Here is a 27,907-nt window from a genome sequence, read left to right as displayed (position 1 = left end):
TCGTGTCGATAAAAACAGTGGCCAACGTGATTTGCACTCCCGTAGATCTGAAAAAAATGAATGGTGAAACTTGCATCAAGTCAACTAGAAAAGCAAGACAAAGCAATTCAGGCAACTTTGAAACTCAAGATGTCCTGCAAGAAAAAACATTGTTATAGTTGAAAAATAGATTTAGCAAGCAGTATGCATTTAGAATTAACTATTTATAGTTACGTGATGAAATCACGTGCTCCAGGTACTTTCAAAAGGATTCGGCAATCATAAATCATTCGAAAAACACCGCTTCTATCTTTTGTCGCAATACAGTTTGACAAAAGAAAAATCCACCACGTAGAATGAAAAACATTATAACCCAGATTTTTGGGACAAGGCCAAGAACTACAGAAAGTAAAACGTGAGCAAGACTAAGACCAGGCAGAAGTAAAGATATCAAACCCGACATGAATGAATGAGTAATCAAATGAATTGGTGACATCATTAAACGTGCAGAGCCATGCCTGATCATTTAAAAAACTATAGGCTACCTAATATACACTCTTAAAAGTGCTTGATTATATACATTTACAGAAACAAAGACATTGCATTTTCCCCAAGCTTGTATTTCTCCAAAAACATATCACATATTCTGATCAACACCCTATTGGTTATTATGACAATGTAACCATCAAGCAATGCAAGCAGTGTTTGGTTGTTTTCTGCTTCTAGCTCTTATTTCACAAAAACACTTTCAAAACATGTAATGAATGTAGAATGCCCACAACTGGCAGGTCATTGCTGCGGGCTCAAATGACAGTAGAACATATTTGGGTGTACATTTGATGCGACTAGTTGGATAATTAAGGTACAGAAGTAGGATGGCGTGACAACTAGTATGCACATGCCCCTCTCTCTCATTATGCTGTCAGTGGAATAGCTACCGAAACCTGTTATTAGAGCCAATTCAATAGTATCTTCTATGTCAGCGTAATAATCTTGCTGTGTCTGAGGATATTGTTCAGAATTTCTAGCATTCATTCATCATTATGTGAATACCTACAGCAGACCAATATGACATCTGAATACTTAATAAAACAAACAAAATGAACTGAAGCAAATATGTGATACAAATGATTAAAGATTGCAACAACAAAAAAACAGTTACATGTATGCCTCACGTCACTTGTAGTGACAGCCAATGGAATTAAAGTAATTGGGTTACAATTCAAAACACACCCGCAAAGACTTTCTCATGCACACAAAGCCTCTACTGCGAAAAACAACTGTGCACATTTCAAAAGACAAAATATTGAAATCGTTTAATGGTATGTGAGAATCTGGACGTTTCCTTCAGATTCTGTATGTTCTATTTTGAACTCATTGTACGTCCCAAATTGCACTCTATTCACGCTTCACCCATGTAGACATTTTCAGTTGAGTGCCCCTTTCTGATGACCAACTTAAGCTGGAAGAGACGTAGAGATATTTTCAAATAGTGTAGAACACTGCAATGTGCCAATTTCCTCGAAATTATGAACATGGACAGATTCTGTATATTGTGCTAGTCAGGGTTACTAGTCACATGTCCAAAATTGTAATTGGTAACCACTTTTGGATTACCCAAACTCAGTAACGTAATCTGATTACTTTCCCTCTAAGAGGCATTAGAAGAGGACAAATTAATATTACCAATTGAATGAGATACACTACTGTTCAAAAGTTTGGGGTCACTTAGAAAGGTCCTTGTTTTTGAAAGAAAAGCACTTTTTTTTGTCCATTAAAATAACATCAAATTGATCAGAAATACAGTGTAGACATTGTTAATGTTGTAAATGACTATTGTAGCTGGAAACATCTACAAACTGTAGGACTACAGAGGCCCATTTTTAGCATCCATCACTCCTGTGTTCCAATGGCATGATGTGTTAGCTAATCCAAGTTTATCATTTTAAAAGGCTTATTGATCTTCTTTAGACTAATTGAGTATCTGGAGCATCAGCATTTGGGTTCGATTACAGGCTCAAAATGGCCTGTAAGGGTATTTCTTCAAGTTGGATAATCTTTGGATGATGTCGACAGCAGTCACACCATTGGAAGACATAGCTTGGACTGTAGCCTATTAAAATCCTGTTCCTGCTCTTTTCCCACAATCCATCAAACGCATTGGTGTGTCATAGTGGTCTCTGACTTGTGGTCAGACTCGCTCAGATGGAAAAACGTAAACCTGCGCCTTTTTTCAATACGGATTTAAATGTCATTGAGAAAACAGAAAGGTGTCCGATTTTTGTTGTTGTTGTTGCAACAATCCTTTCTGAATTTAAAAGTAATTATCTAATTTGATTACAATATTTTTGCAATCTGTTACTCCCCAGCGCTGGTGCTAGTAATATGGTCACGCTATGCTCATTCAAATTAAATAAAATAAAAATTCAGATGTGTCAAATAAAACAAGTGTACACTTTACCGTGAAGTGCTTACTTACGAGCCCTTTCCCAACTATGCAGTTAAAAAGTACAAATAAATACAAATAAAATAGTACGAGGCTATAAACAGGCTATAGCCTGCACATTTTTTAGGGCCTTCCTCATTCAGAGTGTTACTTACACTATGTGTGGACACATTTATGTCAACAAATCAAAGTGGCTGAAGCCATGAGAGAAAGACAGTACTTGGCAGGCCGCAGGAATTCTGACACATGTAGGAAAACAAACCATGAAAACTAGAGGCTAAAAGGCTAGGTGAACTAAGCTTGAATTAAAAAAAAAAAAAAGCAGCAATAGTACCGTTTGTCCATCTTGAGACGCTGTAGCCAGTGAGACTGCTTCAAAATAGTCTGAATTAATCTAAGATAACTCAAGAAATACAGTACCAGTCAAAAGTTTGGACATCTACTCATTCAAGGGTTTTTCTTTATTTTTTAAAACTATTTTCTACATTGTATAATAATAGTAAAGACATCAAAACTATGAAATAACACATATGGAATCATGTTGTAAGCAAAAAAAGTGTTAAACAAATCAAAATCTATTTTATATGAGATTCTTCAAAGTAGCCTTGATGACAGCTTTGCGTTTTTGCTGAGGAAATCTTAATCACGCAATTTTAAATCTAACTCAGATGTTTGGTGCAGTACTTCTCAAGTGAAAAAATGTGCATGAATATGTTTTGTCTCTCATTGAAAGACAAATACTTCATTTATGAATCCCTACTGTTGACCAATCACCGATGAAGGGACTTTGGTTTGCCTCGAGAAAAATGTTTGTATTCACGAAAACAAAACATCAAAAATGCCATCGTAATATATGCACAAGCTGTTCCAAACTGTTTTGGATGGAAAGCATGCGGACGCCATAAGTCTGTCATCATAGCGGTCTCTCACACCCTCAGTCTGTCAGTTAGCCCATAAAGCTGGAAATTGTATAATTCAAACTTCTTTCAAAAACATGACTGTCTATCAATCTTAAAATAATCAAAGCTATGAGTTTATGGTCTAGAAGACGGTAGATACACACTGAATAGATACACACCATATTTGATAACATGGTCAATTTATACATGGATTTAATAGAAATCATTACGACGACATAAATACCTGTAGAAATATGTTCCCAACCTTCTGAAGTTCACTCGTCCCAACGGTCACTGTGGAGACAGACAGCATTCAATCGCAATGCCTTATTGCACATTGTTCATATTGTACTTCATCAGCACTTCTAACAGGCTGACTACACCGCTCACGTCGAATGCCCGAGCGTTGTAAAATGCATTTAGAAATCTGTTATTCCATTATTGCGCCAACGAGCGTCTGCGTTGCCAAGGGATAAAATAGAAATCATTCCTATTTCTGACGCAGATCGCACTGCAAGTCCTGCCTCTCCCATCTCCTCATTGGTTTATAGAAGCAGGTACCCACGTGCCATCTCCTCATTAGTTATACCCAGGTGGGTGACTGGAAGACGAACAAGGTCAGTGGCGGCATTGCACCTAATTTATGAAAGTTACCAATCGCATTATAGAGTCAAGAGAAGAAAAAGCCTGGAAGGAAGAGAGATGACTAGAAAATACTCAGTTGACCGTTTTATGTGTGGATTAATTGTCAGAGTAGAGGACCTTGTGCATTTCAGGTAAAATAACTCAATGTTTACATCCAGGATCAATTAGCTAGCAACAGCAAGCTAGCTAAATAGGACAAATTAGCTAGCAAGTGGAAGCTAGCTAGCTAAATTGCCATACATGTTTAATGCTTTTCGACCTGTCCCCAAATTAATATAATTGGTTCAGAGTTTGTTTTGATATTTTAACCTGCGTGTTGTGATCGCGTTTGGTGTGGGGGGACAAAATACATGTAGCAACGATGGTGCACGCGCGCAGCCGGTTTGGGTTTCGTGTAACTATCAAGAGACATGCATTTGAAAGTAAACACCATTAGCTTGGCTTCAGCCAAGTCTCCTAGATGCATGGATTACAGACATGCAAACAGCATGCCTGAGAAATATGTTGCATACGACTGCCTTCTCGTCTTGTGCACCAGAGGAACGTAATAGTCTACAATCCATGCTTCATGTAGATATGTTAGTGCCTCACATTTTAGTGCCCCACATTTTCACTCACACACAGTCAATGCTGCGGTCCCATTTATATACCATTTTATTCAACTGCACGACCAAGACACTATCCACTTTATAATTGTAAGACCCAAGACACTTTATATCTGTAAACGGTCATTCTTGACATAGCACATTCAGCTCTATTACTATGTTTACTATTACTATGCATACTACTTTCTCCAAAGATTTTCACTTTTTTTTAAACTTAAAAAAATATATAATTTGTACTGCACTGTTGAGGGCTTTTTCAGCATCATTTATACCTGCTGTAAACTGTACAGTGGCAAGAAAAAGTATGTGAACCCTTTGGAATTAGGGATGTACGATATAGTTGTTGAACATATCGGAATGGATGATATTAGCTAAAAATGCCAACATCGGTATCTGACCGATGTCTAGTTTAACGCTGATGTTAAAAACCGATGTCAAAACTGCGGTGCATACCGATATAGTGTAGGTACAGTTGAAGTCGGAAGACTACATGCACTTAGGTTGGAGTCATTAAAACTCATTTTTCAACCAGTCTATACATTTCTTGTTCACAAACTATAGTTTTGGCAAGTCGGTTAGGACATCTACTGTGTGCATGACACAAGTCATGTTTACAGACAGGTTTTTTCACTTATTCACAGTTTCACAATTCCAATTGGTCATAAGTTTACACACACTAAGTTGACTGTGCCTTTAAACAGCTTGGAAAATTCCAGAAAATGATATCATGGCTTTAGAAGCTTCTGATAGGCTAATTGACATAATTTGAGTCAATTGGAGGTTTACCTGTGGATGTATTTCAAGGCCTACCTTCAAACTCAATGCCTCTGCTTGACATAATGGGAAAATCAAAAGAAATCAGCCAAGACCTCAGAAAAAAAAAGTCTGGATCATCCTTGGGAGCAATTTCCAAACGCCTGAAGGTATCACGTTCATCTGTACAAACAATAGTACGCAAGTATAAACACCATGGGACCACGCAGCCATCATACCGCTCAGGAAGGAGACGCGTTCTGTCTCCTAGAGATTAACATACTTTGGTGCGAAAAGTGCAAATCAATCCCAGAACAGCAGCAAAGGACCTTGTGAAGATGCTGGAGGAAACAGGTACAAAAGAATCTATATCCACAGTAAAACGAGTCCTATATCAACATAACCTGAAAGTCCTCTCAGGAAGGAAGAAGCCACTGCTCCAAAACCGCCATAAAAAAGCCAGACTATGGTTTGCAACTGCACATGGGGACGAAGATTGTACTTTTTGGAGAAATGTCCTCTGGTCTGATGAAACAAAAACAGAACTGTTAGGCCATAATGACCTTCGCCATGTTTGGAGGAAAAAGAGGGAGGCTTGCTAGTTGAAGAACACCGTTTCAACCGTGAAGACACGGGGGTGGCAGCATCATGTTGTGGGGGTGCTTTGCTGCAGGAGGGACTGGTGCACTTCACAAAATAGATTGGATCATGAGGACGGAAAATTATGTAGATATATTGAAGCAACATCTCAAGACATCAGTCAGAAAGTTAAAACTTTGGTCTTCCAAATGGACAATGACCCCAAGCATACTTCCAAAGTTGTGGCAAAATGGCCTAAGGACAACAAAGTCAAGGTATTGGAGTGGCCATCACAAAGCCCTGACCTCAATCCTATAGAAAATGTGTGGGTAAAACTGAAAAAGCGTGTGCACGCAAGGAGGCCTACAAACCTGACTCAGTCCCGACCTCTGTCGGGAGGAATGGGCCAAAATTCACCCAACTTATAGTGGGAAGCTTATGGAAGGCTACCCAAAACGTTTGACCCAAGTTAAACAATTTAAAGGCAATGCTACCAAATACTAATTGAGTGTATGTAAATGTCTGACCCACTGGGAATGTGATGAAAGAAATAAAAGCTCAAATTATTCTCTCTACTATTATTCTGACATTTCACATTCTTAAAATAAAGTGGTGATCCTAACTGACCTAAAACAGGGAATTTTTACTTGTCAGGAATTGTGAAAAACTCAGATTTAAACTATTTGGCTAAGGTGTATCTAAACTTCCAACTTCAACTGTAAATACATTCTGTCACACCCTGACCATAGTTTGCTTTGTATGTTTCTATGTTTTGTTTGGTCAGGGTGTGATCTGAGTGGGCATTCTATGTTACATGTCTAGTTTGTCTATTTCTGTGTTTGGCCTGATATGGTTCTCAATCAGAGGCAGGTGTTAGTCATTGTCTCTGATTGGGAACCATATTTAGGTAGCCTGTTTGGTGTTGGGTTTTGTGGGTGATTGTTCCTGTCTCTGTTTTCACCAAATAGGCTGTTTAGGTTTTTGCACGTTTATTGTTTTGTTAGTCTATTCATGTATAGTTTCTTTATTAAAGAACCATGAATAATAACCACGCTGCGTTTTGGTCCGCCTCTCCTTCAACTCAAGAAAACCGTTACAACATTCATTATTTCTTACCAAAATGGGCGGCGGTTCGGGGTAAAGTATTAGGATTACTGTGAGCATAGTTACAATAGAGAGTGTCTCTCTTTCTTTTTCCCCTCCCTCTTTTGATAAACGGTCATATTATCGTTAGTCCACTAGGGACCTATTTTCATCGTATTAAGTTTCTAATCAATAACCTATACCGTGTGTGTGTATCCTGTTTTATCATTTAGTTAGTTAGTAAATAAACAATTAAGTCAATTTGTATGGAATGATCAGTAAAGCTTGGGTTTGTGCAGATACAAGGAGTATGCAACATTCAGAATTATGAGACCGATATGAGGTAATGATTAATAAATAAACTCTAGATTCTATATCGATAAGTCAATTAGGGAGAACTACTTCTTCCGCGGTGCCCCAAATCCTAATGAGTTAATTGTTACATGACTCCTTTAAATCACGTAACAATTAAACATAGTTGATTCGATACATAAGTCATCAGATTAATGAGTCACGTCACGACAGTAGTCATGGAGAGGCTGGGAATTGGGTAATTTATCTATTATACGCTGAACAAAAATATAAACACAGCATGTAAAGTGTTGGTTCCATGTTTCATGAGCTGAAATAAAAGATCCCAGAATTGTTCCAGATGCACAAAAAGCTTATTTCTCTCAACGGACAAGGCCACAATCAACAGCCTGATCAACTCTATACGAAAGAGGTGTTGCACTGCATGAGGCAAATGGTGATCACACCAGATACTGACTGGTTTCCTGATTTACATTTTTTTAAGGTGTCTGTGACCAACCGGTGCATATCTGTATTGTGAAATCCATAGTTTAGTGCCAAATGAATTTATTTCAATTGACTGATTTCCTTATATGAACTGTAACTAAAAATCTTTGAAATTGTTGCATATTGAATTCATATTTTTGTTCAGTATAAATGAGTGAAACACACACACACATATTATGCGATAAGGTGGGGAGGATCACAAAAGAGTGGACCATTCGCAAGGGAACTTCTATCCTAAGGTTATTTGTCTTACCACCAAACTTCCACTCCATGTCAACCAGCTGGTTGACCATAAGAGTCTGCCCTACAGCCAGCCTGGACAACACAGGGTAGTGGCTGCTCCACTGAAAATAATTATTCAATCAATTACATTTTTTCTCAATTCAATATCCAACATGGAGGATAGGATATTAAATGTTGTAACATACCTGTTGTGAAAAATGGGCTGCCTTGGCATCATTGAATCCTATCAATTAAAAGTTATGGTTAAAAGTTGTTTAATGATACTGTAAAGCTCAGTATCAATATGGACTGTGGAGACTGGAGTATTTGCAGCTTTTATAGTGTACATGGGGTTTATTACATATATATTACAACATACCTAAAGCCAGAAGGTCCTCTTAGACTTGGTCTGCTGTCAGATTTTTCTTCAGGGCACCTAGAATTTTTTTCTTCCAATCTTGGTTTTGAGTTAAAATAAACTACAACATGTACTTTGTCCATTTTAGGTTGCTGTAACCACATAATTAAATTGAACACATTTTACAGTTCATTCGGGAAGTCTTCATTTCCTTTGACTTTTTCTTATGTTACAGCCTATTTCGAAAATGTATTGAATGGCATTTTCCCTCAATCTTCACACAATACCCCATAATGACAAAGTAAAAACAGGTTTTCAGAAATTTTTAGAAATGTATAAAAAATGTTTTGTTAAAATATCACATTTAGTATTCAGACCCTCTACTCAATACTTTGTTGAAGCACCTTTGGCCACGATTACAGCCTCGATGCTACAAGCTTGGCACGCCTGTATTTGGGGAGTTTCTTCCATTCTTCTCTGCAGATCCCCTCAAGCCCTCTCAGGTTGGTTGGGAGCGTCGATGCACAGCTATTTTTAGATCTCTCCAAAGATGTTCGATCAGGTTCATGTCCAGGCTCTGGCTGGGCCACTCTAGGACATTCAGAGAATTGTCACGATGCCATTCCTGCGTTGTCTTGGCTGTGTGCTTAGGGTCGTTGTCCTGTTGGAAGGTGAACCTTAGCCCCAGTCTGAGGTCCTGAGCTCTCTGGAGCAGGTTTTCATCAAGGATCTCTCTGTACTTTTCTCTGTTGATCTTTCCCCTCAATCCTGACTAGCCTCCCAGTCCCTGCTGCTAAAAAACATCCCCACAGCATGATGCTGCCCCCACCATGCTTCACCGTAGGGATGGTGCCAGGTTTCCTCCAGACGTGACGCTTGGCATTCAGGCCAAAGAGTTCAATCTTGGTTTCATCAGACCAGAGAATTTTGTCTCTCATGGTCTGAGAGTGCTTTAGGTGCCTTTTGGCAAAATCCAAGCTGGCTATCATGTGCATTTTACTGAGAGATGGTTGCCTTTCTGGAAGGTTCTCCCATCTCCACAGAGGAGCTCTGTCAGATGACCATCGGGTTCTTGGTCACCTCCCTGACCAAGGCCCTTCTCCCCCCATTGCTCAGTTTGGCTGGGAAGCAGCTCTAGGAAGAGTCTTGGTGGTTCCAAACTTCTTCCATTTAAGAATGATGGAGGCCACTGTGTTCTTGGGGACCTTCAATGCTGCAGAAATGTGTTGGTACCCTTCCCCAGATCTGTGCCTCGACACAATCCTGATTCTGAGCTCTACGGACAATTCCTTCGACCTCATGGCTTGGTTTTTGCTCCGACATGCACTGTTAACCATGGGACCTTATATAGACAAGTGCGTGCCTTTCCAAATCATGTCCAATCAATTGAATTTACCACAGGTGGACTCCAATTAAGTTGTAGAAACATCTCAAGGCTGATCAATGGAAACAGGATGAACCTGAGCTCAATTTAGAGTCTCATAGCAAAGGGACTTAATACTTATGTAAATAAGTTATTTCAGTTTTTTTATTTCATAAAAAATTGCAAAACTTTCTAAAAGTGATATACTAATTGATATACTAATATACTAAGATATGTGCTGGACTCTTTACCATATTTTGGTTTAGGTGTATTTCACGTTGTATACACAAGTTATTCCTAAATCTCTTTATTTGTGAGTGCTGTCTGTCAGTCTCACCATAGGGAAGCAGCATGAAACTCTTCATACGGTTTCTCAGAGGGCCTGCACTCATCCCATTCTCCTCTGCAAACTCACTCAGCTGCTGCAACGTGGTACCTGGCCGTCTGCAAATACACACCACAATGAATGAAGGAAACACAGTCAAGTGGCAGTCTGTTCACACGTCCAGCACACAATTAAGGATAAGATAATATATGTCTGTCCTCATGAGTGTGTTTACCTCTTTTGGCTCCAACAGGAAATTGAAAACAATCTCAGTCAGACTTGTAAATTGCTGCAGAGAAACAGTTTAAGAATACAGAGTTTATTGGTCTATTCAGTACATTGATTCATAGTTGCCATAGATCTACTTTGTTGTTAGGTAAGATGGGCCAGACCTCATATGAATCATATGACCGTACCTAGTCATGTGACCTGGGACGTGTATAGCCTAACTACACACATTTCGAAACATTGCATCATACTAAAAGCAGCATGTTTCGAAATCAGTTAGGCTTTATGTCAATTCGTAAGTACAAGCAAGCATGCAGCTAATATTTGCAGGGGTGTATTCATTGCGTTCACCCTTTAAGAACCACACGGAAGCAAAGAGAAAACGAGAGCTTCTATTGGACAAATTCAGGTAGGTCCCGCCCCGTTTCGTTCTGAAACGTTTTGCAACAGAATCGGACGAATGAATATACCCCTGCAGTGTTTACAGTTAACTTTTGCTCACTGTACTGAGTTCATGCTCAAAATGACAATTTCACGTTATCGAATGCTCACCTGCTCGTTGAATTTGTTAATGTTCAGAAAGTCATTGCTCACAGAATCTGGTAAAGTATCTTTAGTAAATTGAAGTTGCACAATTGTTGCTGTCAGCTAGTGCACTGATCAGCAAATTCAAAGTTAGTTTTCTTGCTATTCAACTCAACACGTTCCATACTTGTTTCTTCTATTGTATTATGGAGGTCCGCAAACAAACGTTAGAAGTGCATGCCGCCACCTACTAGATGGGGTGAAAACTGATCATAATAGCGGAAGGGGGAAAAACATACTCATAATATTCCAAAAGTAAACAAAATACAGTATATATAAAAAAATATATATATATTTTGCTCCTTAAGTCGGATTCAGATGTCCCATCAGATCCCCCAGGCTCAGGAGCCTGAGAGGGGGTACATCTTCATTCAGTATTCTCTACAAAGTTTTAGCCATGAAGTCTGGTTTGCCCAATGTGAATATAAATCCTGGTTTACTAATGCTATCTATTGGCCATTAAGAGGCATTGGCTCGATGACAGCTTTGCACACTTTTGGCATTCTCTCAATCAGCTTCATGAGGAATGCTTTTCCAACATATGCTGAGTACTTGTTGGCTGCTTTTCCTTCACTCTGCGGTCCAACTCATCCCAAACCATCTCTATTGGGTTGAGGTCGGGTGATTGTGGATGCCAGGTCATCTGATGCAGCACTCCGTCACTATCCTTGGTCAAATAGCACATACACAGCCTGGAGGTGTGTTTTGGGTCATTGTTCTGTTGAAAAACAAATTATAGTCCCACTAAGCACAAACCAGATGGGATGGTGTATTGCTGCAGAATGGTCTGGTAGCAATGCTGGTTAAGTGTGCCTTGAATTCTAAATAAATCACAGACAGTGTCAAGAGCAAAGCACCTTCTGCTCCATGCTTCATGGGGGGAAATACACATGCAGAGGTCATCCGTTCACCTACTCTGCGTCTCACAAAGACACGGCGGTTGGAACCAAAATTCAAAAATTTGGACTCATCAGACCAAAGGACAGATTTCCACCAGTCTAATGTCCATCGCTCGTGTTTCTTGGCCCAGGCAAGTCACTTCTTCTTATTGGTGTCCTTTTGTAGTGGTTTCTTTGCAGCAATTCAACCATGAAGGCCCAATTCACGCAGTCTCCTCTGAACAGTTGATGTTGAGATATGTCTGTTCCTTGAACTCTGAAGCATTTCTTTGGGTGCAGTTAACTCTAATGAACTTATCCTCTGCAGCAGAGGTAACTCTGGGTCTTCCTTTCCTACGGCTGCCCTCATGAGAGCCAATTTAATCACAGCGCTTGATGGTTTTTGTGACTGCACTTGAAGAAACTTTGCACTTGACTGACCATGTCTTAAAGTAATGATGGACTGTCGTTTCTCTTTTCTTATTTGAGCTGTTCTTGACATAATATGGACTTGGTCTTTTACCTGATAGGGCTATCTTCTGTATACCAACCCTACGTTGTCACAACACAACAGATTTGCTCAAACTCATGAAGAAGGAAAGAAAGATAATTTTGTACTCATTCATTATTATCCTGGACAAACGTATTCATTTGTATTTTCACAAAACTATATTTTCTCATGTCCTTTGTTTGAGCATAATTCCTTTTGGAGTTACCAATGAGGAGTTCATCAGCACAAGAGCAGGGAATACACGATAAGTGGAGGGACTCCCTTCCACTGGATTTGGAAACTCAAGAAGAAGGGATCTAATTCTGCACTAAACAGGACTCGAAACACCATACTAGTGTTTTCAATATTTTCCGTGTTAGTGCTCCCAGCCTCTTGCAAGGTGTTCCACAACTATTGATTAAGTGGTGTTTCAGAACACTTTAGGATGAATGTTTCAGCACACCTTAAATCGGTCTCATAACCCCTTACAACCCACGTGTTTCAAAACTCCAGCAAAGTTAGTTTTGTCTCCGTAACATTGGTGGCAGTTCAGTTGCCACTAGTTTTAGTGTTACAAAACACTTCATTATGACAGTGCAGAAGCAAGTAAAATAAATACAAGTGTGTCAAAATATAAAGGATTGTTTATGCTGAAACCCTCATATTAAACACCAATGGTATTCACAAGATTGATAGGTTATATTTAGTAGGATAATGTTTCACAGCTTTGTCATTCTATTTTTTTTTATCTTAAAACCTTCTTATTTTACATGTGATAAGGCCACACAGGGGGCCAGCGATGACTACAGACACCTGTGACAGTCTGAAGTATCCAAAAATGCCACTAGATGTCTTGTGATAAATTACATAAAATCCTTGAAAGCTACCAAAACGCTGGTAGTTTATTTGTAAACTTCAAAGGTTGCCAGTAATATACCCTCCCATTGCAACCCTATCAATAATCAACTGCTCTGCCAATGGTCTAGTTAGTAAGTACCCCACTGGTCCTTGTTAGTAGAGTGCGTGTACGTGTAACCGAATGTCCACAATAACAATATATCCAAACATTTGAGGTTGTCACTGAAAAAGGATTGCCCATTCTATTAATTTACTGAAGTCTTATTAAATCCATTGGTATAACAACAAATGCATCATCATAACTGTGCCCATGTAGCCTATGTAATGTGCTTTGTTCACAAATTCAAGTTTGGTTTGCAGGTAGGATGAACAAAGCACATTACATAGGCTACAATACAAAACATAGGAACATGTAAGACAAATGTGCGATAGAATTTAAATGGGCACAGTTATGATGATGCATTTGTTGTTATACCAATGGATTTAATAAGACTTCAGTAAATTAATAGAATGGGCAATCCTTTTTCAGTGACAACCTCAAATGTTTGGATATATTGTTATTGTGGACATTCGGTTACACGTACACGCACTCTCCTAACAATGACCAGTGGGGTACTTACTAACTAGACCATTGGCAGAGCAGTTTATAAATGCTGTATAATGCAACGTAGGTCTATTAAGGGTTAACACTGGAAAAGGTAAATATATTTTTCATTCAGCTACAGCGTGATTCGAGACCCGGGAAAAGTTACGCCTGAATACTGTTGCAAAAAAAAAGGAGAAAAAAGATTGCAGCAGGCAAGCTTGAGGAGTAAAGAACTCGGTTTATATTCTCCGCCAGTGTAAAAAAAAGAAGAAGAAGGCGTGTGTAGGTTGAAGTAGGTAGAGTGTGGGCCAAGCAGTGAGAGAGGACCAATCAATTTCAACTGTTCCCCCTCTTTCTTTCCGAATGACAACCTCTGCAACAGGTAATTTTTTGTTGTACAGTTGCCCTTCTCGTGATAAGTGTTCAAGTAGCCTGGGCTGTGCTCTCTGCAAAACAGCACTCAGGAGATCAATTTACGCCACAGCAGCATGCTGCTTGAGACCGTAAGAATTCCTGCATGAGGTTTGACCACTTTCTTACTTTTACAGTCATTTGTTCGATTGGGAGTCATATTAATTCCCACTTTTTTTTGCTTAAAGACATGCCACACTTCGATGTAATTGATGCAACAAGGTTGCGCGGATGTATGATTATGAAAGTTGGAGACAAGGAAGGAAGGGAAATATCCAACATATCTTCAAACATGGCAAATATAGGGCTGTTTACTGTGAAATGTACTATTTACTGTGAACTGTATTGTGTTCTGTATCGGAATGTTTAATATTGCAGTTTAAATTCACCGAGTTGATCTGGGTCGCGCAGTTAGTAGCCTGTACAGTTGGCAACAGACGTTGCGAGTGGAATCTAATGCATTTTTACGCGTGAGTAGGCTAGTTTGTGATTTTCAAGAAGACGGTGATTCATTTTTTTTTGCGTGTCTTTGGACGTTTATCTAAACGTTGGTTCAACTTGAACTCGACTACCGAAGTGTTACATTGCATTGGCACAATTTCCTCAAAATAATTTCAAGTTCGATTGCGACGTTTTTCATACAAGCCAAGCGCATGTTTCCTAACTCCATGCCATGCCAGAGAGAGAGAGAGAGAGAGAGACATCGTTTTTTTAATGGTTTATTTGGAATAGTTGTTTTCTGTAAGAATATGTGCCTTCATAATCATTGTATGTACTGGGCCAAATGGGCCTACATTGTAATGCGGAAACTTAATATAATAGGTCTATAACCCTAGCCTAGTCGTTTGAGTGTTACAGAATTCGTAAACTGTTGTGCACCTGCGTGGATTTTTATATCAAGTTTGCAGAGTCTTTGAAGTTGGGTCTTTATTCTCTGAGAGTTCACACGCATCAGCGCGAAAGTAATAGGATAATTGGCGTATTTGACTGTAGCCGACACCGCACCGTGTGAACCCGCTTGGGCCTGCTCAAGGCATGCCCGCCGTAGTGGGATTTCCAAAGATACATTTTTATTAACCACACATTCACGGATACCGTTTCTAATTAAGAACAAAAACTCGTTGCTTTGGCTTGGTTGTTCATCTCTCGAGAACTATACTTTGTGCTTAGTGGCGAGGGATGGCATGAACAATCTTCGGACCCCTCATACGCGATGCAGGCACACGTGTGAACACACTCATTTTAAAACATCCACATGTTTCATTTTTTTCTGCCCCAGTTTGAACTATTTGGAGTTTACAAATATAACAAATACTGTAGGCCTATAGTTTATTGCACACAGAATTTATGAATAGTACATTTAAAGGTAGGCTGCAGAATTGTAATGGCTGTTAGCGGTGACACCCCCTGTGGGTAAAAAAAAAACCTTTCATGTTGTAGCCCTAATCTCTGACATTCAGGCTGCCGAAAGAACTTTGATGTGGCCCCTTATTGTCCCCCCACCCTCCCCTCCACCTCCTACCTTCACCCTCTCAGTCGCCATGGCTTTTGCCAGTGTTAACTTCACAATGTGGCTTTGCATTTCAATGTGTTTCTTAAGAAGCAGTAAAAACAAGAGGTTTGAAAGCTTGTTGAAAATGTATTTATTTAGAGACTAATCTTGAGTCATTTAGAGAGGATCATTAAGACTTTCCTTGGATGTGTGTGTGTGTGTGTGTGTGTGTGTGTGTGAGAGAGAGAGAGAGAGAGAGAGATAGCGTGCGTGTGTGAGTTTGTGTCCCCGAGTGTGTGTCCCCCGTAGTTTGCAGGATGCACCTGTGGCCCTGGCTGTTTCTGGTCTTGCGTATGGGCTTCTTCTTTTAATGTCTGGAATATTCATGCAAATGGGGATGTAGGTGTTGCATCGTAACACCTATGTGATCTTTCACTTCTTCTTTGGTTTATGGGGTGCTGCAGGGCTGACTTTTGAGCCCCTCCCGTTGATAATAACATTCAGCCAGTGGCTGAAATTATCTCTCTGAAATGATCTCTCAAACAAAACGACAGCAGTGCCCCAACACACAATTTCAATTTGGTAACCGCCTGATCACTAGGCACCAACCAGCCTTATCTGACCTCGCTCATTGCCCTCCAGCGGGGTCAAATCACTATCCTGCGAGACAAATTCCTCTCTCTCTCTGCAGAGGCATGTTTGACAATACTGTTGACCTGTTAGGTCCTTCCCGGCCTCTGTGTGTGTGTTTACTCCCGGGGAAGTGTATGGACATGTCTGGTCTGCTCCCGGGCCTCATTATGAGCCCATTGTGCTGTATCCAGTGATGTAGTGGTGAACAAAAAGGTGGGTACGCTGTAAACTTCAGTCAGGGGGCTAACGAGATAAGACGAACAACCACCGATATCAATGTTTTTTTGTAAACTGTTATTTGCATATTGATTGCATTTTAATGTAGGCCTATAGTAGTGTTGAGGGAATAGTGCTTTTTGAGTTCAGTTTGTTTTTTAAAGTTTTTTAATTTTTTTTACATTAAATGATTTTAGAGCTTTTTAATGGAAATTCCAAAGCCAAAAATAGTGAACATAGCATAGAAAAGGCTATATTATTGCATTGTCTCTGTCAGGTCATTGGGTAGACATCCGTAGAAAAATGTGTATATTTTTGTGTATATTACTTGAAATAAATCAAATGAGGCCCTAATCTATGGATTTCACGACTGGGCAGGGGTGCAGCCATGGGAGGGGGTGGAGGGCCAGGGGGAGCCAGGCCCAGTCAATCAGAATGAGTTTTACCCCACAAAAGGGCTTTATTACAGACAGAAATACTCCTCAGTTTCATCAGCTGTCCGGGTGGCTGGTCTCAGATGATCCAGCAGGTGAAGAAGCCAGATGTGGAGGTCCTGGGCTGGCGTGGTTACACGTGGTCTGCGGTTGTGAGGCCGGTTTGACGTACCTCCAAATTCTCAAAAATGATGTTGGAGGCGGCTTATGGTAGAGAAAGGAACATAAAATGATCTGGCAACAGCTCTGGTGGACATTCCTGCAGTAAGCATGCCAATTCCACGCTCTCTCAAAACTTGAGACGTGTGGCATTGTGTTGTGTGACAAAACTGCACATTTTAGAGTGGCCTTTCATTGTCCCCAGCACAAGGTGAACCTGTATAATGATCATGCTGTTTAATCAGCATCTTGGTATGCCACACCTGTCAGCTGGATGGATCATTTTGGCAAAGGAGAAATGCACATAAACAGGGATGTAAACAAATTTGTGCACAACCTTTGGGCCCCGACCTTAAGTTTTGGAACCTCTGTACTGTCCTCTCTGCTTGCTTCCTATCTCTCTGTGTCTCCTCTGCCTCCTGCTGCATGCATTGCAGCCTTTCTCAAGCTCACCACAAACAATTTGGCTACCATGAAAAAAATTTCCAGGATTCTTGTTTTTTCTTTGTTTGGGAGATGTCTGAGTCACGGACCCATTAGCCTAGTCTGTCGGCGCCGTTGGTCTGCTGAGCCCAGCTCCGAGCTGGTGTAGTTTTTTTTTTTTGCAGGTGCTGCGACTCGCGAGAAGGCTGTTTGAGAGAGTGGGGAATGTGCTACTAACAAGGCAAATCCGCACACAAACCTAACAAACAAACAACTACTCATGATTCCACTCGTTCGCAAAGAGGCAGGCGCGATTACATCTCAAGAAGATCGACAATATAAGCGTTTTGAGCTTTGATCAAAACTGGGAACGTAATAATAAGTGGGTAAACGCTCATTAACAAAATAAAAAGGTGAGTAAACGCTGTTTCAGAAATAAAAAGCTGTGAAATGTTGTTTACGTGAGTTTATCCTCCACTACATCCCTGCCTGTATCCCCAACCCTGGCCTTGAACTTCAGGAAGAAGAACACTTTATGTTGAGGAACTATATTGTTGATGTCGTTTCTTGAGCTGTTGCTACTAATTTTGTTCCCACCAAATCCAAAGGATTTTCGATAAATGTATTTTTACGTGTGAATTAGCTTTCAGAGCCTATTTTGGTGGGGATCTTCTCTGGTGCTCCGATTGTAGTGTCAATACTGTTGCTTAAAGACAACGAGGTTAAAGCTTATTTTTGAAACATGAGATCTAACTTTTGTGGTGGGCATTTGAGTAGAAGACGTACGTCCAAAATGTAGCACTGGTGTATTATAGTAATATTATAATACTATAATAATACATATTCAGGTGGCCACTTAGCTAGTGATTCTGTGTGATTAGATAAGGAATTTGTATTTGACTCAAGATTCTCTCTCTGTTTAGTTTGTGAGCTTGTAAGAGGGGGGAAGTATGGGAAATGTATGTCAATTGTGTGAAATAATGCACATTTAAATGTGCTGTTTCGTGCACTCTCCTAACTGCTACATTGTTTTTCTGGTTTACCTCCAGGTTAGAAGAGAAACAAAAGAACAATCCCTGAAGAACACAACTACAACAGTAATGCCATCCAACAAGTATTCTTCAGCCATCATGGTGGAGAGTGACAAGATGACGGCAACAGTAAGTAGGGGGGGGGCTTAGGTCTTCTGATGGTGCTATTGCCAACAAAGTCACCAAATATCCACGGTTCACATCGTTTTCCACTGGTTTTTGCTCCAAAATGCACACCACCATTCTGAGCACTGTTATACTATACTATATATTGTCCCCAAATGTTTATTGAAAACATAAATGCACAATAAGCATTTGTGGTCTCTCAAATACATCATTACAGTTGTTGGTTAGCTAGCTAGCGAATTTGAGCCATATTAGCATAGACGTGACAAATAAGTCAAAAGACCTCAAAACAAGAAGGTGGTATCAAGAACAAGATGAAAACTAGCTGAAGGGAGCCATCTACAGTTTACCACGTGGCAGCTTCGAGATGCGAACACATTGTCATGATGTTGTCAACCCACCCTTCATGTCATGGTAACTCATCTGCCTGGCTTTAGTGTCTGCCCCTCCTCCTCCTCTTCCTCCTGTGTTTGCCAGAAGCCTCAGGCCTCTGCTCCCTCCCCCAGTCAACTGGCCTGCCTCTGTGTCTCCCAGCCTCCCAGGCTGAATGTGCATAATCATTTGGCCTCAGAGAGCAAACTGGCAACTTCTCACAGTACATCTGGCCTGGATGTGTCATAGCCTTTCATGGAGCAGCCAGGGCAGCTGCCTCTTTAGAGAGAGAGAGAGAGAGAGAGAGAGAGGGAAAGAGGAAATGGAAGAGGAGGAGTGTGTGTGTGTGGTGAGATCCATCATCACAGTGGGCTCTTTATGTTCCGAATTAACACTCGCTCTAGTGTGGACTTCATGTGGCTGTTGTTTCCACCCATTGCTATTTCTTGGTATTGCAGTATTACTAATGTGCTGTTACCTGTCTTCACACCCCTCTCCTGTATTGGGGAACAGCAGTGCTTGGTACTTCACAGCAAATTACCGCCGTGTTTTCACCCTACAAAGCCCCCCCCCCCCTGCAATTCCATCAACAGGTGGTTTTTCACATCATATCAGATGAGATATGCCCCCCGGCTCCAAGAGTTGAGAATCTCATAGTTTCTCGCTGCTCGGATAACACTCCTTCTGGTTCCACCACTAACGCTCTCGCACAGAACTGGATCATGATACATTGGGACAGTTGTGATAGTTTCGGTTGTATTGGTTTTGCCCTCAAATCCCTCTTTTTCCGTTCAGCAGGACAATCTATCTGCCCAGTTAATTAGAGTTGGAAGAATGTTGACTTCCAGGCAGCCCCAATAGCATTCTCTGCCTGTTAGGTTTTGGGTTTCATTTCTGGATTATACCGTTAGTTACTTTTAGTCGCTGGACGAGTCAAATGGTTATGTAGTTATACAGTTACTTGAGTTTGTGTCGAAGACTCAGCCGGTCAAATGGGACAACCCCGGCTATGGTGAAAAATGTTGTTATGGGCGAATGTCTCGATCAATCGGCATATCGTAATACACGTCGCAAGTTCTCTTCTGTGGTGTCCGACCGTGTTGGAGCAGGGTGGGAGTGTGGCGTCGGGCTTGTGTCTGCTGCCCGTAAGCTGGAGTGTGATCGCTCTTCAGGGCATCAAGGAACAGCTCGATGGAGAGAGAGACCTGTTTCAAACCAGAAGGACCTGCTCTTTATTTTCTCTCTCTCTCTCGCTCTTGGGTTTCTACATGCTTTTCCAATGGGGAGTTTCCATGGTTTCTAGATCGGCCTTGCAGTCTGGTCCTCAGCTGTATGAATCTGTGATCTCAGAGCGTTTGTTCTATGGAAAGCAGTTAAAACACAGACATGTTGTCTTAAGCGTTGTGTCTGTTGACCAACTTCTCCGTTTATGGCTTCTGTCATGTTCTTATCTTGGTGCCTTTGTGCCGAGCAGGCGGAGCGAGTCTAGACTGTGAGAATGAGATTAACGGACGTCGGCTAAGCACCTTGACATGGCAAGCCAGTGACTTGTATTGTAAATGTGTTCGAAAGGTGTGTGTGCTTGTAATGCAATGCTGTATGTGTGTGTGTGAGTGTAATACTGTAGGTTCGGGTGTGGGTACATTGAAAGGGCCAATCTCTCTCTCCGACTCTGCATAGTCTTTCCTAACATCTCCTTCCCCTCTGCCCCTCCCCCCCCCCCCCCGGAGACAGACAGGCAGATCAACCAAAGGTGTTGCTCCGCAATCTGTCAACACACTTTGAATGAACCCATACATGCTTTGTCTTATGTCAGGCACCGATATGTTTCCTAAGTTGCCTGCGCTCTCCTAGACAGATGTGGGGAGGAGGGGTGCAGACAGGGGGGTGGGGTAGCAGACGGAGCGTTAACACACGCAGAGGGGTGTCCTGGTTTGGGACAAGGCGACTCTCTCAGGACTAATCTCACTAATGAGAGAAACTCTGACACTGACCCCCCCGGCCTGGATGTGTCACTCTCTATCTCTCTCGCTCTCTCTCACTCTTGTCTGTCTTTCTCACTCTTGTCTGTCTCTCTTTGTGTTCTCTCTTTCTACCTCTGCCCCCTGTATGGCTTAATAATGGCTGTATCCGGGGTGAGTTGAGTTCATTGGGACCTATGGCTGTACTGTACTGTGCCTTACTATATTATACTGTGCTGCGCTGCCTGCGTGTGAGGCCCAGGTTGGCTTTGGTGAAACGCAATTTGGGCTGACACACTGTTGCATGTGCGTCAGAATGAGTCTCACAGCCTGAGGGCTCTCTTTTCTCCTCCATTAAGTTTGTGAGGAGCGGAGATAGAGAGAGGGAGGGAGAGAGAGAGAGAGAGAGAGAGGGAGGGAGGGAGAGAGAGCGGGAGAGGGAAGGAGAGAGAGAAGAAGAGGGAGAGAGAGAGAGAGAGAGAGAGAGAGAAGGACACAAGGGCACAGCAGCCAGAGAGAGAAACTGCTTGGTAGTGCTGGTTTTCCAGAATGAAAGAGAACACACTGTGTGGCATGTAGGCCGCTATAAAATCTATTGAATTTTTTTTGCCTGATTCCGTTTAGTCTTTCCCCAAAATCCGTTTTTTTTTTCTTCAGGTTTTTGTTCTCAAAAGTCACACAGAAAAACAACTCAATTGAATGTTCTAAGTCCACAACAAATCACCAGTGTTTCTGTAGTGTACACCAGTGTTTCTGTAGTGTACACCAGTGTTTCTGTAGTGTACACCAGTGTTTCTGTAGTGTACACCAGTGTTTCTGAAGTGTACACCAGTGTTTTCTGAAGTGTACACCAGTGTTTCTGTAATGTACACCAGTGTTTCTGTAGTGTACACCAGTGTTTCTGTAGTGTACACCAGTGTTTCTGTAGTGTACACCAGTGATTCTGAAGCGCTCATGTGATTGCAGAGTTTGCAAAACAAATGGCTACTGGATTCAATGCAAAATGGTGATCATTAGCATTACCACGAACAGCTACTCAAAGTTTAGACTAAACATAGGCGCACCACACGACACACACAGACAGGGCTCTTCCTGTGCCGTTTCACAAAGTCGCAGGACAATAGAAATCACTGATGCATTTTGTTCATGTCGTATGATTAACTTGGGCAAATGAATGAATGTTCGATTAGATGAGATGTTTTTATTTAGTCACATGCACAGGTGTAGTTGCAGTGTACAGTGACATTCCTAAGCGCCGAGCTCCCAACAGTGCAGGTGTGAATGAAACTATGAAATAAAAAATGTAGAATATATACATGTTTACAACCGTGACAGTGATGAATATTAATGTCCATTGGTGTGTGGGCAGGGTAATTGTCTGTTGGGAGGGGGTAGGTAACTGACTAGTGGTGGCTATTCAGCAGCCTGATGGTCTGGGGGTAGAAGCTATTGGCCAGTCTGTTCGTTTTACCCATGACTGCACGCGTCTGAGTGATGGAAGTGGGGAGAACAGGCCATGGCTCAGGTGGCTGAGGTCCTTGATGATTTTCTTGGCCTTCCTGCGACACCTGGTGTTGTAGGTGTCCTGGATGGCAGGCAGTGTGCACCCAATTGATTAAGTTCAATACATTTAGTTGATTTCCTACTAAAGTTTTTATTTTATTTTAATATTATTATTATTTTTTATGTCTGGATTCCGTGATTCCATGCACGTTTTCCGCAACACAGATTTTATAGGGCCCTAGGTATGGTATTGAACTGTACTCAGCTCTGCTGTACTGCTGTGCTATTGTGCTGTGTGCTAGCCTGGTCTAGGTTGGGTTGTGTCTTGGCCTGTGTCTGCTGGCTGGCTGCGTTAGCTTTGGCAAGTGACAGTGCCACCGGAGGACAGCTGTGGTGGGACGTGTACCGTGTCTCAGTCTGGCATTCCAGAGGAAGATTCCTGATAACCCACAGCTGCCGGCATTGTTCCAAGGCCAAGGGCTTACGCTCCCTGAGGAGGAAGCCTGACTTTGGTGAACTCTCTCTTACCCCTCTTACCCCCTCCCTCCCTCCTCTCTCACCCTCCTTCCTTCCTTCCTCCTCTCTCACCCTCCCTCCCTCCTCTCTCACCCTCCTACCTCACTCCTCTCTCACTCTCCTACCTCCCTCCTCTCTCACCCTCCTTTCTCACCCTCCTCCCATCCCAGCCCGCGTTCCCTGTCATTGCAACAGAGGTGTGACAATCTAAAGATGTCAGATAGATGCTTTCACTCTTCTCAGTCCATTCTATAATCTCTGTATCTACAGTCACGTCCATAATTATTGGCACCCTTAATAAAGATGAGCGAAAGAGACTGTATGAAATAAATAATACCAATTTGGAGCTACACTATATAGTGTGGACACCCCTTCAAATTAGTGGATTCAACTATTTCAGCTACGCTCATTGCTGGCAGGTGTATAAGATTGAGTACACAGCCATGCAATCTCCATAGAGAAACATTGGCAGTAGAATGGCCTTACTGAAGAGCTCATTGACTTTCAACGTGGCACCGTCATAGGATGCCACCGTTCCAACAAGTCAGTTTTCTGCCAAATTTCTGCCCTGCTAGAGCTGCCCCGGTCAACTGCAAGTGTTGTTATTGTGAAGTGGAAACATCTAAGAGCAAAAATGGCTAATCCGCGAAGTGGTAGGCCACACAAGACCAGAAAATGGTAGCACCTAGTGCTGAAGCCCGTAGCGCATAAAAAAAATAATCTGTCCTCGTTTGCAACACTCACTACCCAGTTCCAAACTGCTTCTGGAAGCAGCATCAGCACAATAACTGTTTGTCGGGAGCTTCATGGAATGGGTTTCCATGGCCGAGCAGCCGCACTCAAGCTTAAGTTCACTATGCGCAAAGCCAAACGTCGGCTGAAGTGGTGTAACGCTCGCCATTTTTGGACTCTGGAGCAGTGGAAACTCGTTCTCTGGGGTGTGGAATCACGCTTCACCATCTGGCAATCCGACAGATGAGTCTGGGTTTGGAGGATGGCAGGAAAATGCTACCTGTCCCAATGCATAGTGCCAACTGTAAAGTTTGGTGGAGGAGGAATAGTGGTCTGGGGCTGTTTTTCATGGTTCGGGGCTAGGCCCCTTAACGTTACAGCATACAATGACATTCTAGACGATTCTGTGATTCCAACTTTGTGACAACAGTTTGGGGAAGGCCCTTTCCTGTTTCAGCATGACAATGCCCCCCCGTGCACAAAGCGAGATCCATACAGAAATAGTTTGTCGGGATCGGTGTGGAAGAACTTGACTGGCCTGCACAGAGCCCTGACTTCAACCACGTCGAACACCTTTGGAATGAATTGGAATGCCGACTGCGAGCCAGGCCTAATCGCCCAACATCAGTGCCCGACCTCACTAATGCTCTTGTGGCTGAATTGAATGAAGTAACACTAACACAGTTTTGCTTGTGCCTGTCGTTTTACCCGTAAGCATTACGTCCGTGGAAATGTTTGTAATGACCTGTCAAACACACCCCGTTATTAATGGCAGAAATGTGCTCAATGGAATACATTGTCTTTCCGTCTATAGGAACGCTAAAGCTTTGTCTGGGATTGAATGCAACGTCTCGACACATACATCACCAAATAGAGAAGAAAGATAACTTTATTTTGATGGGTGTACTTTTAAAAAAAAGTTTAACAAAATAATAATTTAGTGCAGATGAAATGTTTTCAAATGATATGTGCTGAAATGAAAGCAACTTCCTAACATGTGCCCTTGGACTACAGTGATATTATGTCTGATCTCGCAAACAATGTAAAGTATGTTTAGATAGGTGTTATCTAGAGACAGGCGTGTTGATTTTTAATCTGAGCGTATCCTGCTATTGAATTATGCAAAAGACCTTAACAACAACAATAGTTAATGAGGCAGTCTAGACAGCACAAGTGAGTGCAAGTAGGGTAGACAGAGCTGGTGAGTGCAGGTAGGGTAGACAGAGCAGGTGCGTAGACAGAGCAGGTGAGTGCAAGTAGGGTAGACAGAGCAGGTGAGTGCAGGTAGGGTAGACAGAGCAGGTGAGTAGACAGAGCAGGTGAGTGCAGGTAGGGTAGACAGAGCAGGTGAGTACAGGTAGGGTAGACAGAGCAGGTGAGTGCAGGTAGGGTAGACAGAGCAGGTGAGTGCAGGTAGGGTAGACAGAGCAGGTGAGTACAGGTAGGGTAGACAGAGCAGGTGAGTGCAGGTAGGGTAGACAGAGCAGGTGAGTGCAGGTAGGGTAGACAGAGCAGGTGAGTGCAGGTAGGGTTGACAGAGCAGGTAGGGTAAACAGAGCAGGTGAGTGCAGGTAGGGTGGACAGTGCAGGTAGTGTAAACAGAGCAGGTGAGTGCAGGTAGGGTAAACAGAGCAGGTGAGTGCAGGTAGGGTAGAGAGTGCAGGTTGGGTAGACAGCAGGTGAGTGCAGGTAGGGTAGACAGAGCAGGTAGGGTAGACAGAGCAGGTGAGTGCAGGTAGGGTAGACAGAGCAAGTGTTTGGTGGTTTCAGCCCTGTCCCACCCCTTTATGTTAATTTAGTCATATATGCAATATGCCCAATGTATTTATGCAAATTAGGCACATATCATTTTCTTTATTTTAACACACCATAATAAAACAATACCTGATACAATATGAACATTTATATATGAATTCATTCTAAAATAAAATAAAAAGGCCATGTTTGACAATAAATTGAATACCTTCCCACCAAAATCCCTCATTATTTGTCCATGCCAGTAAAATGTTTTATGTGCTACAATTCAGTCAATATCTGATGGATTATAAAAATGCTAAAAGTTTGGAGTTTCTTCATCCATTGTCCAACTGTTGTATTTATTAGAATTGTAAAAAAAAATATAATAAAAAACGATGACCGTTGCTTCTGTTTTCCATAGTGTTGTTGAGTGCTGTGTGTTGATAGATCCTCTCCTGTCGTCCCCAGGCTGAGGTGAATGGGGACATGCCTGCAGCCGACGACAGTGGCATGGAGATGACAAATGAGAACAGCCCGCTGACCCTGGCCGAACCTCACTCCCCGTTCAGCCCCAAGCAGAATGGAGATGCTGCCTCACCTGCAGGTCCGGAACACACACACACACACACACACACACACACACACACACACACACACACACTGGACATTCTCGGAAAGCTTTCACCCCTCTCAGTTGACTTCAGGCCTTTGATCTCGTTATCACATCACACCTTCTGACCGCGTTGAGTTACATCATTCTCTCACCTCTCAACCCTCACCCTTCTCACACAATCTCTGAAACCTGTGCTTGTATAAAGGGGTCAGCATGCTTCAGTTCGAGTGTGCTGGCATACTCCCTGGAAAGACCTTCGCTTGAAAAACAAGAAAAAGCACCAATCGTACTGTTTGTCCATTTTGAGACGCCGTAACCAATATACACTTCCTCAAAATAGTCAAAATTAATCTAAGATAACTCAAGAAATCTGTCATTAATTTTTCAGTTTTTGCCGAAGAGATCTTATTTACATCTAACTAAGTCGTTTGGTGTCTGAAAATGGGTGGTCTCTCATTGAATGACAAAGACTTTATTGAAGAATCCCCACTGTTGACCAAACACAGTTGAAGGGGCGTAGACTTCGGCTCCGAACTTCGTCTTGCCTCCAGAAAGAATGCTGTGTGTCCGAACAGCCGAAAAAACCCTCACCGAAGTCCAAACCGGGAAAAAAACATGACAAAATGTCAGTGTAATTTTGGGACGGCAGGTAGCCTAGTGGTTAGAGCGTTGGGCCAGTAACTGAAAGGTTGCTGCATCAAATCCCCGAGCTAACAAGGTAAATAATATTTAGTTCTGCTCCTGAACAAGGCATTGTTCCTAGGCCGTCATTGTAAATAAGAATTTGCTCTTAACTGACTTGCCTAGTTAACTATTTTTTAAAATGTTTTATAATTATAATATATGAACAAATTATACTGAGCTGTTTTGACTGGGAAGCAGGCGGATGGCTTAAGTCACCATCTTTACCTTGTATCCCATGTCTCTCTCTCACTTTCTCACCTCCCCTCTCTCTCCCTCTTGCCCCCCCTCTCTCTCCCTCTTGCCCTCCCCACCCCTCTCTCTCCCTCTTGCCCTCTCCCTCTTGCCCCCCCTCTCTCCCTCTTGCCCCCCTCTCTCCCTCTTGCCCCCCCTCTCTCTCTCTCTTGCCCTCTCCCTCTTGCCCCCCCTCTCTCTCCCTCTTGCCCTCCCCACCCCTCTCTCTCCCTCTTGCCCCCCCCCTCTTGCCCCCTCTCTCTCCCTCTTTCCCCCCCGCCCCTCTCTCCAGACTCAGATGTGAATCAGTTGTCTGGCAGCAGAAAGAGAACTAGGAAGAGGTCCTCAGAGGAGGAGTGCAGCTGGGACTCTACTTACAGTGAGGTGAGTTTCACACACACTACACACACACACACACACACACACACTCTGAGGGTGTCTCAGGGGGAGTTGGGAAATGAAAAAAACACATTTTCATTATACACCTCATACTCGTACAGGTTACCCACTTGTGCATGGACAAATATCTTCTTTCCCCCCCATTTTTAAAAATGTATTTCAATGTTATGAATATCGCTAGCAACAACAGAATTAACCAATTATTATTTATTTCTCACCTCCTGATATTGAGCAAATTACACTCATTGGAGCCATTTACACTCACTTGCGTATCTGACAAAGGCTCTGAAAAAGCACCTGGGAATAGGCTGCGTCGAGCCGCTGGCTGCTGGTTTAGCTTTCTAGACCAGCTGCTCGTAGGGAAAATGCTCTGAGCCCATTACTTTTCTAGCTAAGAGGCTATGTTAAAGTTTATACTTACTCTTCCAATTGTAATGTGAGGAGTTAAAAATAATGACAAACTATCTACCAAATCTATCTTTTTTGTTTTTTAAAATGTGAATTACTTCTCCTTGCATTCACCTGATAAGACAAGACTTGTGATTATTATAATT

General features: G+C 42.1%; 1 protein-coding gene and 1 pseudogene across 6 annotated transcripts in view; one reads left to right on the top strand and one right to left on the bottom strand.

Annotated features, from left to right (window-relative positions):
• The window catches only part of LOC110532104 (DNA (cytosine-5)-methyltransferase 3B), a 62,871-nt gene that overhangs the window by 652 nt on the left and 34,312 nt on the right, over positions 1-27,907 (top strand). Inside the window, exons 1-4 of one of the 6 annotated variants that reach the window (XM_036988022.1) lie at positions 13,844-14,062; positions 18,498-18,608; positions 25,895-26,030; positions 27,247-27,338. In XM_036988022.1, coding sequence (XP_036843917.1) covers positions 18,549-18,608; positions 25,895-26,030; positions 27,247-27,338 — 288 coding nt within the window. In that variant the 5' untranslated portion in view covers positions 13,844-14,062; positions 18,498-18,548. The other 5 variants (XM_036988021.1, XM_036988019.1, XM_036988020.1 and 2 more) reach the window with 5 other exon arrangements.
• Positions 164-11,737, bottom strand: LOC110531179 (annotated as a pseudogene).

The sequence above is a fragment of the Oncorhynchus mykiss genome, chromosome 9, assembly GCF_013265735.2.
Source record: "Oncorhynchus mykiss isolate Arlee chromosome 9, USDA_OmykA_1.1, whole genome shotgun sequence".
NCBI classification, from domain to species: Eukaryota; Metazoa; Chordata; class Actinopteri; order Salmoniformes; family Salmonidae; genus Oncorhynchus; species Oncorhynchus mykiss.
The sequence above is the reverse complement of the archived record's forward strand: the minus strand, read 5'-3'. Positions and strand labels throughout refer to the sequence as shown.